The 13083-nt window shown below is 50.3% G+C and overlaps 1 protein-coding gene across 1 annotated transcript; it reads left to right on the top strand.

Annotated features, from left to right (window-relative positions):
• The first annotated feature begins 33 nt into the window (after positions 1-33).
• ANKRD23 (ankyrin repeat domain 23) lies at positions 34-11633 on the top strand. The gene is given in 10 exon segments (XM_066267782.1): positions 34-2652; positions 3838-3993; positions 4172-4259; positions 4262-4317; positions 4987-5097; positions 5746-5844; positions 5929-6037; positions 6180-6263; positions 6266-6367; positions 6450-11633. Coding segments are annotated over 10 exon segments (1137 nt in total). The 5' UTR covers positions 34-2415; the 3' UTR covers positions 6545-11633.
• The last annotated feature ends 1450 nt before the right edge of the window (positions 11634-13083 follow it).

Here is a 13083-nt window from a genome sequence, read left to right as displayed (position 1 = left end):
ATAGTGCATGCTAATGGGAGCAGCATGCTGAATTGTGATCACAGAATGATGCCTCAATGTATACACACACACACACAAGTATGTACAGGAACAAAGTCAGGAGGATATATAGCAAACTGGTGACCATGGTTCCCATGTTAAAGGGCTCGTGAGCTTTATTTGTTAGGTGTGGATTTTTTATTTTATTTTATTTTATTTAGGAGAGACAGGAAGGGAGAGATGAGAAGCATCAACCTGTAGTCGCATCGCTTTTTTAGTTCATTGATTGCTTCTCATACGTGCCTTGACTGAGAGGCTATAGCTGAGCCAGTGACCCCTTGCTCAAGCTAGTGACCCAGGAATTCAAACCAGTGCTACCCTTGGGCTCAAGCCAGCAACCCTTGGGATCATGTCAATGATCCAATACCCAAGCTGTCGAGCCTGCGCTCAAGCCTGATGAGCCCACACTCAAGCTGACAACCTCGGGTTTCGAACCTGGGACTTTAGTGTCCAGGGTTGATACCCCATCCACTGCACCACTGTTGGTCAGGTGGATTTTTTCTTTTTTTCCAAGTGGGGATTAGAGGGAGGAGAAAGAGGAGAAGAATCAACTCAGTTGCATCACTTTAGTTGTTCATTGATTGTTTTTTTTGTTGTTGGGGTGTTTTTTTTTTTGTATTTTTCTGAAGCTAGAAACCGGGAGACAATCAAACTCCCGCATGCGCCCGACCAGGATCCACCCGGCACGCCCACCAGGGGGCGACGCTCTGCCCACCAGGGGGCAATGCTCTGCCCCTCCAGGGCGTAGCTCTGCCGTGACCAGAGCCACTCTAGCGCCTGGGGCAGAGGCCAAGGAGCCATCCCCAGCGCCTGGGCCATCTTTGCTCCAATGGAGCCTCAGCTGTGGGAGGGGAAGAGAGAGACAGAGAGGAAGGAGAGGGGGAGGAGTGGAGAAGCAGATGGGCGCTTCTCCTGTGTGCCCTGGCCGGGAATCAAACCCAGGACTTCTACACACCAGGCTGATGCTCTACCACTGAGCCAACCGGCCAGGGCTCATTGATTGTTTCTTATACCTGCCTTGTTGGGTGGGTGAAGCCAAGCCAGTGACTCCTCACTCAAGCCAGTGACCTTGGGATCATGTTATGACCCTGTGCTTAAGCTGGCGAGACTGCACACAAGCCGAATGAGCCCGCGCTCAAGCTGGTGATTTTGGGGCTTTGAACCTGGGACCTCAGCATCCCAGGTCGACACTGTCCACTGTGCTGCCATCTGGTCAGGCATGTATGGATTTTTATAAGGAGTAATTTTTTTAGAAGTCAAGAGTTAATACCAGTTAGTTTTATGTGGAAGAAACTAGTTTTCTGTGGAGTTTCAGGTGAAACTCAGCAGGGAATGTAGAGGGAGAGGAGTGGAAATGGCTGGCATTGGAGTCCAGAGCTAAAGGCTGACTTTTTCTTATTTGTTCACCATCACTGAGGTCTAAGTAACCCTTCTCATCCTCATAAGGAAAGGCAAGAAATCACCTTTGACAGAACACTCTGAGCATAAGGACTGAACTCCTTTAAAAACCTTTGGTCTCAGAACTGTCAAGAACTTACAAATTAGCCAGCTAGCTGTGGGTGGGACCATGGCAGCATTCAGGGCTTTGGGCTGTCCTTGACCTGCAATTCTCTTCCCTCTTATTTTGTCATCTCTGCTCATGTTGCTCCCATTCTGGAGTCTTATTTACTGGCTATCAGATTTCCTTTCAAAGGTCAAGACAGAGTTCAAGGGACAGCTGGTTGAAGGGCATGCTGCCATTTTAGGGACGATTAAGAAGTTTGACTTTGTGGTTTGTGACAGGTTGCTCTGTGACTGGATTAACGGTAAACATAGTGTTAACCTGGAGAAGATGTCAATCTTGCCTTCCCCAGGAGAGCATCTGGTAGGAACCTACAAGTGGGTATGGAGGGGTCTTCGAGGGCTGAGGTACTGATGACAGTCTGGACTTGGCCCCTGGTGGTGTAATGTAATACACCAGTCCTCAGAGTGGTGAGAGAAAGTGGGGGCATCTTAGGGCAAGACACCAAGAGTAGGGGCAGCCTTGACATGGGCTGGGAGTTAGGGAATCACTTAAAACCTGATTTCTTCCTGTAGGTACCACAAGGGTTCTAGAGGTAGCAGTCTGCTTGCTGGGCCTGTCCTTCCCGGGTCCTCTTGGTTTCTGGCCTCCTTTCACTAGGGTCCTTTCAGGGTCTCAGAAGGCCAGACCTACAGCATCATGGAGGTTCACACTTGACTTTTTTTCCTAAGTGGTGTCTGGACACAGGAAAGTGAGATCTGTTTCCTCTGAGTCTGCGCCAGTGGCCTAGGCACCCAGTGTACACATGTCTGTGGTGGAATTACTCCGGAGCGGGTGTGGGGGTGGCACAGTTGCAGGATAGTGGGTGTCCAAGGATGCACCTGACTCAGCTCGGAACAGCTCCTCCTCCTGCCTGCACGGCTACAGGCCCACACTGGTATTTTGGTGGATATTACAGAGCCAGTCATCTGGCCCAGGTACAAGCCTCTGTCCCGCCCTGCCTGCCCCCAGGAGACAGCTTGTCAGTTATAAAAGGGCTGATAGCTCAGCTCTTCTCACTGGGGGTTTGGAGAATGGGGGGGACCATGGATGTCTTCAGTGTCCAGCAGTTGGTAAGAACATGGGAAGAGGGGCAGGATAGGCAGTTGCCTGGGCACCCCCCAGACCATCTCAGCTAAACGGGAGGACAAACAGCTTCTGTGGTCTGAGGATTGGGTTTTCTGAGCAGAAACATGCAGTTTCTGCCTGGTTCTGGTGTGAGGCGGCAAGGGAGGGGATTAGGAAGCAAGAGGGAAACTCGAGTGTGCACGATGATATGAAAATCCTAGTTTAGTGAGTTTTGCCCTGGACTGTCATGGCTCAAGTGGAACAGAAAATAGCAGGTTACTTTGGAAAATACAGCTGTGGCTGGGTCTTGGTTCAGTTCAGCTGCCAGGCCAGCCACTGCTCTGGAAATGGGCCTGGAGTCTGACAGCCTTGGTTGGGGAAGAATGCCCTGAGCTTAAGAGAAATGGCAGTGCCGGTGACACTTTGGGATGAGTTTTGGCGAGGTGGGGCATAGGGGGCCCAGCATATCACAATGCCCAGCTGGCTGCAGCCTGGTACAGCCTCTGCCGGAAGGCAGCAGGGCCCGACAATACGGTTCTCTGTGGCTGGAAGGCCCAGGCCCTGCCATCCTGTCATCAGCCTTTCTCCCCTCATCATGCTCTTCCCTTGGCACTTCCAGCTCCTGATGCCCTGGGTGTGGAGCTAGGGATAAAGAAAGGAGTGGAGCATTATGTGGTGGTTTTTGCCCCAGCATAGTTCTGTGAGTTGATAGTTCTACACTGTTTTACTGATGAAGAAACAGCTTGGTGAAGAGCCAAGACTTGAACCCAGGAATTCAGACTTTTACCCAGGAGGGCATCTCCTCTGTCCCTCTGAGATTGGGGTCAGGTGGCAGTGTGGTGTGATCTGGTAGGAATGTAAGGGCAGCAACTCCTGAGGGAAGCTGAGGTGTCATGTGCCCTGAGCTCCCCTGGACACAGCCCAATAGTATAAATAGATGTGAGGTCACGCTCCCAACCCCATGCCCTTGCTGACAGGGCAGGGCAGGCGGTAGTTGGTGAGAGCCAGCAGCAACCCTGGCATTCATGAGCTCTGAGAAGGTTCAGGCCAGCTCTCAGATCCAGAACACTGATCTTGTTGGTCAGCTCTTGTCAGGACTGATGCCCCCCCCCCCCCCGCCGCCACCACTGCACAGCTAGGTTCTCTAAGGATGCCTCCTAATTTTCTTCATCCTTATCCTGTTCCTGCAGATAAGTGGAGAAAGAGAAGAAAGGAACGTGTTGGGATGTGGACATGGAGTTCCTGATCCTGGAGGCTGGCAAGGCGACTGGAGGCTGGGATCTCATGAGGCTGTGGCCCAGGAGAAGCAGAAACTGGAAGAGAAGAGGAAGAGAGTGAGATGCAGGGTGGCGGAGGGGGCAGGTCCTGAGCCATGAGGGCCTGGAGAGCTGGGGGCACTGGAGGTGGCAGCCAGAGGCTGTTGTTTCTCCTGTGGACAGTAAAGATGGGGACAGAACAACAGCATGCCCCCCATCACCCATGGCTGATGGCTGGCATGTGTTCTGTCTTCTGCCCCCGCTTGAGAGATTTAAGAGCTCCAGACTTAACCTGGAGAATCTGGCTGACTTGGAAAACTTGGTTCAAAGACGAAGAGAAAAACAATTGAAACGCAGGGACCCCCCAGGGCACCTGAGCCCGTAGTTAAGATGGGTGAGAAGCTGGAGTGGGGAGTACACACACCCAAGGTTTGACTTCCTGAGGAAGAGCTTCCCATGTCTGGGAGGACGTGGGAAAGAGGGACACTGCCAGCCACAAAGCAGTGGCCAATGAGCTGGACCATCCATTCTGGAGGTTGCAAGTCTGAGATCATGGTGTCAGCAGGGTGGATTCCTTCTGAGGCTGAGTGGGGCGGATGTCCAGGTCTGTCCAAGCTCCTGGGGGTTGGTAGCAAAGTGTGGTGTTCCTTTGCTTGTGGACGTGTCACCCCTATCTCTGCCTCTATGTTCACATGGTGTTCTCCCTGTGTGCATGTCTCTAATTCCAAATAGCCCTTTTGTAAGGATAGCGTTTACAGTTTACTGGATTAGGGCCCACCTTGCTCCAGTATGACCTCATCTTAACTACAGCTGCAATGACCCTGTTTCCAAATAAGTCATATTCGGAGGTTCTAGGGATCAGGACTTCACAGTATGACCCTGTGGAGAGGGGGGAACCAGTCAACCCATAACTCCCTACACCCTAACAGCTATTCAGCCAGTTTCCTAAGGGTAGGTTTTTAAAAACCTATCATTTGTACAAGTTAACAGCATCTATATGGAGACCACTTGGTGTGATTACGTGAAGCAGTAACATATCTGAGGTCTACAGTGTGTCGATTTGCTTGTCCTTAACTTATCCAGCCACAGCCCCAGGCCCAGCTGGAGCCCATGGACCTGGAGATGCTCTTGAAGGCTGCTGCAGAGAACCAGGAGGCCCTGACAGATGGAGGGGACCCCAATGCCTGTGACAAGGTAGTGAGGTGGCTGAATTGCAAGCAGCTGAGCAGCTGCAGGGGTGCTGTCTTCAGGGTGCCCTAGTCTCAGCCTAAGGCTTTTGTTTGTTTGTTTTTTTAAAGGTTTTATTTTATTTTATTTATTTATTTATTTTTTTACAGAGACAGAGAGAGAGTCAGAGAGAGGTATAGACAGGGACAGACAGACAGGAATGGAGAGATGAGAAGCATCAATCTTTAGTTTTTCCTTGCGTGTTGCAACACATTAGTTGTTCATTGATGGCTTTCTCATATGTGCCTTGACCGTGGGCCTTCAGCAGACCGAGTAACCCCTTGCTCAAGCCAGCGACCTTGGGTCCAAGCTGGTGAGCTTTTTGCTCAAATCAGATGAGCTCTCGCTCAAGCTGGCGACCTCGGGGCCTCGAACCTGGGTCCTCGGCATCCCAGTCTGACGCTCTGTCCCCTGCGCCACCACCTGGTCAGGCAAGGCTTTTGTTTTATGGGACATTAATCCCAGCCTCCTCCTGAGCCTGGAAGAAGGGGCCCTTCGCATGATTAGGGAACATGCAGCTCTGTTCAGGGCGCCAATTCTGGGAATGGGATTAAAAGTGGGACCTGTAGGGGTGGCCGTGCTCCCTCTGCTTACCCTCCTGTCTCCACCCACCAGCTTCACCGCACAGCCTTGCACTGGGCCTATCTGAAGGGGCACAGCCAACTTGTGAACAAGCTGTTGGAGGCAGGGGCCACTGTGGACACTCGTGATTTGGTGAGAATCAGGGAAGGCTCATCCTCCCAGCAGAGCCTGTCTGGTTAAAGCACGCCAGAGGGCTTCAGTGCTTTTCTTTTGCAGCTGGACAGGACACCTGTGTTCTGGGCCTGCCATGGAGGACACCTGGACATCCTTAAACAGCTGCTTAACCACAGAGCCCAGGTCAATGCCCGGGACAAGGTGAGGGCATGCCAACGCAGGGCAGCCTGTTAGGAGCAGGCAAGCAGTGCACGGAGCTGACTGATCCCAGAAGGAAGCACTGCCCTTTGAGGATGAGGTGCAACCCTGCCACTCAGCAACAACACGTTCTCACTTGCCCCGTAGATCTGGAGTACCCCTGCACGTGGCTGTGCGCACACGGCACTATGAGTATCTGGAGCGCCTCATCACGTGTGGAGCCCTCATTGACGCCCAGGACAAGGGGACACAGCTTTACACGAGGCTGTGCGGCATGGCCACCATAGAGCCATGAAGGTGCTGCTGCTCTACGGGGTCCAGCTAGGCATGTGTAACCAGGTGAGTCCCAGCAGCCCGGCCCTGCACCCCAGGATGGCAGGTGGGCAAGCGCCTGAGAGGACTGACACTGCAACCTTGTTCCCAAGCTTCACTGACCCCAGTGCAGCTGGCCCGAGAGTGGCAATGGGGCATCCGGGAGGCTCTGCAGGCCCATATGGGGCATCCCTGCACTCGGTGCTGATGACCACAGACCTGCAGGGCTGCTCAAAGCCACCATTCCATCCCCTGCTCCCGCCGTCCTGACACCTGTCTGCGGTTCTGACCTCAGTCAATTCCTCAGGCTTCCAGGGCAGCCCTGTCAGGACTGAGAAGCAGCTCACAATCCAGGCCCAGCCAGTTGCTGAAGCAGCTTCCCTGGCCTCAAGTCTCAGTGATGAGCTACTCCCTGCTGGACACAAGCTAGAAAGGGCTGAACCCTGGGTGAACAGGAAGAAAAGAAGGTGGGTCCAAACAAGGGATAACAGGACAGACTGGGAGCTCAGGATGGAGCAGAAATTAAGAGTCTTGAGCCTCAAACTCCCTGGGGGTGGTGCTAGACTACCCACTGTCCAGTGAGCCTCCATCTTGGAGGTTGTTTATGCCCCTACCTCCATGAGGGTGTTTCCTGTCAGGGGTAACTCAGTACAGAGCCAGCAGCTGCCATCCCGGCTACACAGACCTCAGGTATTTCTGCAGTTGGCCATGGCCTTGGACAGGGGTTTCTCAGCAACTTCATTTCTGTCAGCAGGAACCCTGATAGTGTCTGGAATGGCTCTAGCCAACTTTGGTCTTAGAGACTCTGGTGTTGGGTCTGGAGGGGCTGCTCAGCGGTCTGAGGCCCCACCACAGAAGTCCAGTACCAACCTGGTTGCCATAGAAGCCCTGAGACTGAGGAGCTGGAGCTAACACTTAAAGAATCCTGTGCCCACCATCTCCAGGCTGCAGTTAGGCCTGCCTGCCACTCTCTAGTGAGCCAGCTAGCAGCTCACCCGGTAAAGGGGAAGTGCCTGGGTGCTGGAGTTGCTTGTGGCCCACCCAGCTTTTGGGGTAGTGGCCCATAACCCTACTTAGCCTCAGGTGCTAACTCCACCCTGGCACTGGACCTTGAGTTCTGGCCTGCACCCTGCAGCTGTTCAGCCTTCTGCCACCTCCAGGCTGGACACTGAGAGGCTCTGAGCTCTGCTCACAAAGGGAAGCAGAGCTCATCTCCTCTCCTGCAGCTGCCAACTGCTGGTCCTTTTAGGAGCCAGCTTCACAAATGCTGTCCTCATGGCATCCTCCTCATCCACTGTGGATGTGCTGATGTAGACGTGACCTGAGTCCTTAAATACCAGAAAATGAACCTTAAAAAAACTGAACCATAAGCCCTGGCCCGTGGCTCAGTGGTAGAGCGTTGGCCTGGCGTGTGGAAGTCCCAGGTTCAATTCCTGCCCAGGGCACACAGGAGAAGCGCCCATCTGCTTCTCCACCCCTCCCCCTCTCCTTCCTCTCTGTCTCTCTCTTCCCCTCCTGCAGCCAAGGCTCCATTGGAGCAAAGATGGCCCGGGGGCTGAGGATGGCTCCATGGCCTCCGCCTCAGGCGGTAGAATGGCTCTGATTTCAGCGGAGCAACGCCCCAGTTGGGCAGAGCATCGCCCCCTGGTGGGCATGCCGGGTGGATCCCAGTCGGGCGCATGCGGGAGTCCGTCTGTCTGTCCCCCCCCCCCCATCTTACTTCGGAAAAATACAAAAAAACAAAAAATTAGCCCTAAACAGAGCCACAGGCTGAGGGAAGGGCTCCAAGATGAAGGTTTAGCCTCCCTCACATACCTAAGGCACTCAGGCAGTCATCCATTCTATGGCAGTTATTTTTGTCCAGCTTTGGTGCCCTTCTTAGGCCATGAACAAGGCTACTTTTTTTTTTTTTTTTTTTTAAAGCTTAGGGGTTTTTTTTGTTTTTTTTTTAATTCATTTTAGAGAGGAGAGGGAGAGAGAGAGAGACAGAGAGAGAGAAGGGGGGAGGAGCTGGAATCATCAACTCCCATATGTGCCTTGACCAGGCAAGCCCAGGGTTTTGAACCGGCGACCTCAGCATTTCCAGGTCGCCGCTTTATCCACTGCGCCACCACAGGTCAGGCCAAGGCTATTCTTATTGTGTGAAAAAGCCGATGGCCAGAGCCAGTGTTCACCCAGAGGCTGGGGGCTATGGAAGAAACACGCTCTCACCCATGGAGAAGACGACTCCCCATCTAGAAAATGGGGACATTTAAGTAACAAAAATACCTTTATATTAACAATGACCATGTGAACATCAAAATTAAAAATAAGGCACCGTTTACAATTGTTCTGAAAAATGATAAAGGTGTAAATTTAACTACACTCCTAACTCATATACTGAAAACTATAAACCACTAGTGAATGAAATCAAAGAGTAAAATAAATGGAGATTTACCATGTTCATGGACTAGAAGACACAACATAGCAAAGATGTCATTTCTCCCCAAATTGATATACAGATTTAATGTAGTTCCTGTTAAAATCCCAGCAAGATGTGTATAGATAAGTTTATTTTTAAACTTACAGCTAAAGCAATTTTGAAAAGGAATAAAATGGGAGAGATGAGTCTACCTAATTTAAAAACTCATTACAGGCTTTCCTGAGATAACTGCAGGTTTGATTCCAAATCACTGCAATAAAGTGAGTGTCTCAATAAAGTGACTCAATAAAATCTTTTTGCTGGAAGAGGATCTTGCCCTCCATTTGTAAACCATGTAACATCTGTGAAGTGCAGTATGGTAAAGTGCAATAAAATGAAGTGTGTCTTTGTACAGCTACAGTAATCATGACAGTGTGGTGCTGATGGAGCGGCAGACCAACAGAACAGAATACACAATCCAGAAAGACACTTGATATGCCCAAATTACTTTTGATAAAGATGCAAAAGTTAATGGAGGAAAGACAAAGGTGCTGGAGCAACTGCACAGCTATAGGCTAAAAAGGAAGTGACATCACCTGACCAAGCACAGTAGACAGAGCATCAGCCTGGGATGCTGAGGACCCAGTTTTTTTGTTCTTTTTTTTTGTATTTTTCTGAAGCTGGAAACGGGGAGAGACAGTCAGACAGACTCCCACATGTGCCCGACCGGGATCCACCCGGCACGCCCACCAGGGGTGACGCTCTGCCCCTCTGGGGCGTCGCTCTGCCGAGACCAGGGCCAGTCTAGCGCCTGGGGCAGAGGCCAAGGAGCCATCCCCAGCGCCCGGGCCATCTTTGCTCCAATGGAGCCTTGGCTGCGGAAGGGGAAGAGAGAGACAGAGAGGAAAGCGCGGCGGAGGGGTGGAGAAGCAAATGGGCGCTTCTTCTATGTGCCCTGGCCGGGGATCGAACCTGGGTCCCCCGCACACCAGGCCGACGCTCTACCACTGAGCCAACCAGTCAGGGCCAGGACCCAGTTTTTAAACTCTGAGGTCACCAGCTTGAGCACAGGGTTGCCAGCTTGAGTGTGAGATCATAGACATGATCTCATGGTTGCTGGTTTGAAGTCCAAGGTCGCTGGCTTGAGCAAGGGGGCTTGTAGCCCCCCAGTCAAGGCACATGAGAAAGCAACCGATGAACAACTAAGGTGCCACATAGATGAGTTGATACTTCTCATCTCTCTCCCTTTCTGTCTGTCCCTCTCTACCTCTCTTGCCCTCACTAAAAAAAAATGTTTTTTAAAGTGACATCAGTATCATAAAGTTGTAAGTCAGACAAGTAAAATTCAACAAAGGATTCCCTGCTCAGCACACAGACACCTGAGATCTGCTCACTGAGACATCTGAAGGTGGGTGTGTTGCAGCAAGCAGAGGAGGCAGGACAAGGAAGGATACCAATGGGGCCGCAGATGTATTCTGGCACCCACCATGGCCCCAGCTGATGCCATAGTGGGAAGGAGTCAGGCTGCAATTCTCACACAACAGCAGAGGAGCAGAGGCAACATTCCTCTGGACCTATTGCAGCTAAAACTGGTGACGAGCGGAGATGCAGTACAGCCACAGATGGAGTGTGGCAGCTGCAGACATGTGAAACTGCCCCCTTGCCTGCTGACAGGGAAGTGGGGGAGGAGCCAGAGGGTAGAATGGGCAGAAGTAACATTCCTACCTGAGAGATACTGTATTTCCCCATGAACAAGACACATCGTTTTTCAAAAATTGGGGGTCTAAAAATTGGGTTATATCTTAGACTGTGGTTGTAGACTTTTTTTATTTGCATTTCCTGCTTTTTTGCGCATGTTTTTGCGCTTATTGTTGAAGACGGTTATTTGTCATCAGACACAGATGAGGACAAGCTAATGGATGGGAGTTTTGACAGTGATGAGTTGTATGAATTTTATGAGTAAAACTTGAGTTCAATAACTTTATGTAATACATTGTTTTTCAAATTTCGGGCCCCAAAATTAAGGTGAGTCTTATAGATGGGGAAATACGGTAGGATCCAACTGCAGCTAAACTGGCTACAACATAGCACAGCTGTGTTGTGGTAGCAGCAGGCTGGGGACCACCACTACCAGCAGGACGGCAAATCTACACTTGTAAACCCATCTCCCTTGGCCCACCCCTTCCATCCATCATGGTAGAACCTGATACAGAAACATCTCAGCACAGCATGGCTGACAGCCTCTGGTTATGAAGAGGCAGTGCTGGGAACTCAGGCCCAGAGCTCCATCATCTGCCACTTCCCACCATAGGGATGGTACCCTGAGACTGAGATGACCCAGAGGTGACACCAACCTCCTTGGGAAATATGGGGCATTTTCCATGACAGAGGCAACACTGCCCCACAAAGATCCCGAAGGTGCCAGTAGAGCAGGTACAAGAAAACAAAAACTTGCACTATAGCACCACCTACTGGAAAACAAAAGACCTCTACTTATCAACCTGCTGAAGTGTTATGAGCAAAACAGTACCTAAGAAAGAGTTCAGACAGAAACAATCCATTAAGCACCATGAATAACCAAGGTAACAAGGTAGCTCAGAAGAAGTCTCTAGAAACCAAACTCCAAGACATGGAAGACGATGGTTAAAATGACAAAAGAATTTGCCTGACTGGTGGTGGTACAATAGGATAGACGGCATCAACCCAAGACACTGAGGACTCCAGTTTGAAACCCTAAGGTGCAGGCTTACCAGCTTGAGTACAGGATCATCAACATGACTCCCCAAGGTCACTGGCTCAGCTTGACACCTCCCGCCCACAGCCCATAAGAGAAGCAATCAGTGAACAAAATTGAAATGAAGCAACTATCAGTTGATGGTTCTCATCTTTCCCTTCCTGTCTGTCCACCTGTCTCGCTAAAAAAAGAAAAAGAATATATATATATATTATATATATATGTAGAATATATATATAATATATATATATATTATATATATATATATAAAAAGAACTCTTGCCTGACCAGTAGTGACACAGTGGATAGAATGTCAGCCCCGGATGCTGAGGACCCCAGATCAAAATCCGAGGTCGCAAGCCACTATGCAGGTTCCTCAGCTTCAGCATGGGCATGCCAGATTGAGCTCAGGGTCACTGGCTTGAGTGTGGGATCATTAGCATGACCCCACAGTTGCTAGCTTGAGCCCAAAGTCACTGGCTTGAGCAAGGGGTTGTTGGCTCATCTTGAGCCCCCCCCAGTCAAGGCACATATGAGAAGCAATCAATCTAAAGTGAAGCAACTAGAAGTTGCTGCCTCTCACCACTCTCCCTTTTCTCTCTCAAAAAATCTTAATAAAAATATTAATCCAATTAGAAAATGGACAAATATCGTTGTGAATAGGTATTTCACAAAGTGAAATAAACACATGAAAAGATACAATTAGTCATGTTAATGCAAATGAAAACCACAATGTATGTGATTGATGTTGCTCTATACCTACCAGAATGGCTAAAACAATGCCAAACGCTAGCAAAAATCTGGAGCAAATGGGTCACATACATCGCTGATGGGGATTTAAAATGGTACCACCACTCTGAAGAAGTTGGTCAGTTTTTTTTTTTTGTTTTTTTGTTTTTTACAGGGACAGAGAGAGTCAGATAGAGGGATAGATAGGGGCAGACAGACAGGAACGGAGAGAGATGAGAAGCATCAATCATCAGTTTTTTGTTGTGACACCGTAGTTCTTGATTGCTTTCTTTTTTTTTTTACAGAGACAGAGAGAAGGACAGACAGACAGGAACACAGAGATGAGAAGCATTAATCATCAGTTTTTCGTTGCGATACCTTAGTTGTTCATCCTTAGTTGTTCATTGATTGCTTTCTCATATGTGCCTTGACTGTGGACCTTCAGCAGACCGAGTGACCCCTTGCTCGAGCCAGTGACCTTGGATCCAAGCTGGTGAGCTTTGCTCAAACCAGATGAGCCCGCACTCAAGCTGGTGACCTTGGGGTCTCGAACCTCGGTCTTCTGCATCCCAGTCCGACACCCTGTCCACTGCGCCACCACCTGGTCAGGCTGATTGCTTTCTCATATGTGCCATGACCGCGGGCCTTCAGCAGACTGAGTAACCCCTCGCTTGAGCCAGTGACCTTGGGTCCATGCTAGTGAGCTTTTTTGCTCAAGCCAGATGAGCCCATGCTCAAGCTGGCTATCCTGGGGTCTCGAACCTGGGTCCTTCTGCATCCCAGTCCGATGCTCTATTCACTGCGCCACCGCCTGGTCAGGCGAAGTTTGTCAGTTTTTAAAGACTAAACACACAATGGCCATATAATCCAGTAATTGTACTAC

This window comes from Saccopteryx bilineata, chromosome 3 (assembly GCF_036850765.1).
Source record: "Saccopteryx bilineata isolate mSacBil1 chromosome 3, mSacBil1_pri_phased_curated, whole genome shotgun sequence".
NCBI lineage: Eukaryota > Metazoa > Chordata > Mammalia > Chiroptera > Emballonuridae > Saccopteryx > Saccopteryx bilineata.
Note: the sequence above shows the minus strand (reverse complement) of the source record. Positions and strands in the feature narration are given on the sequence as shown.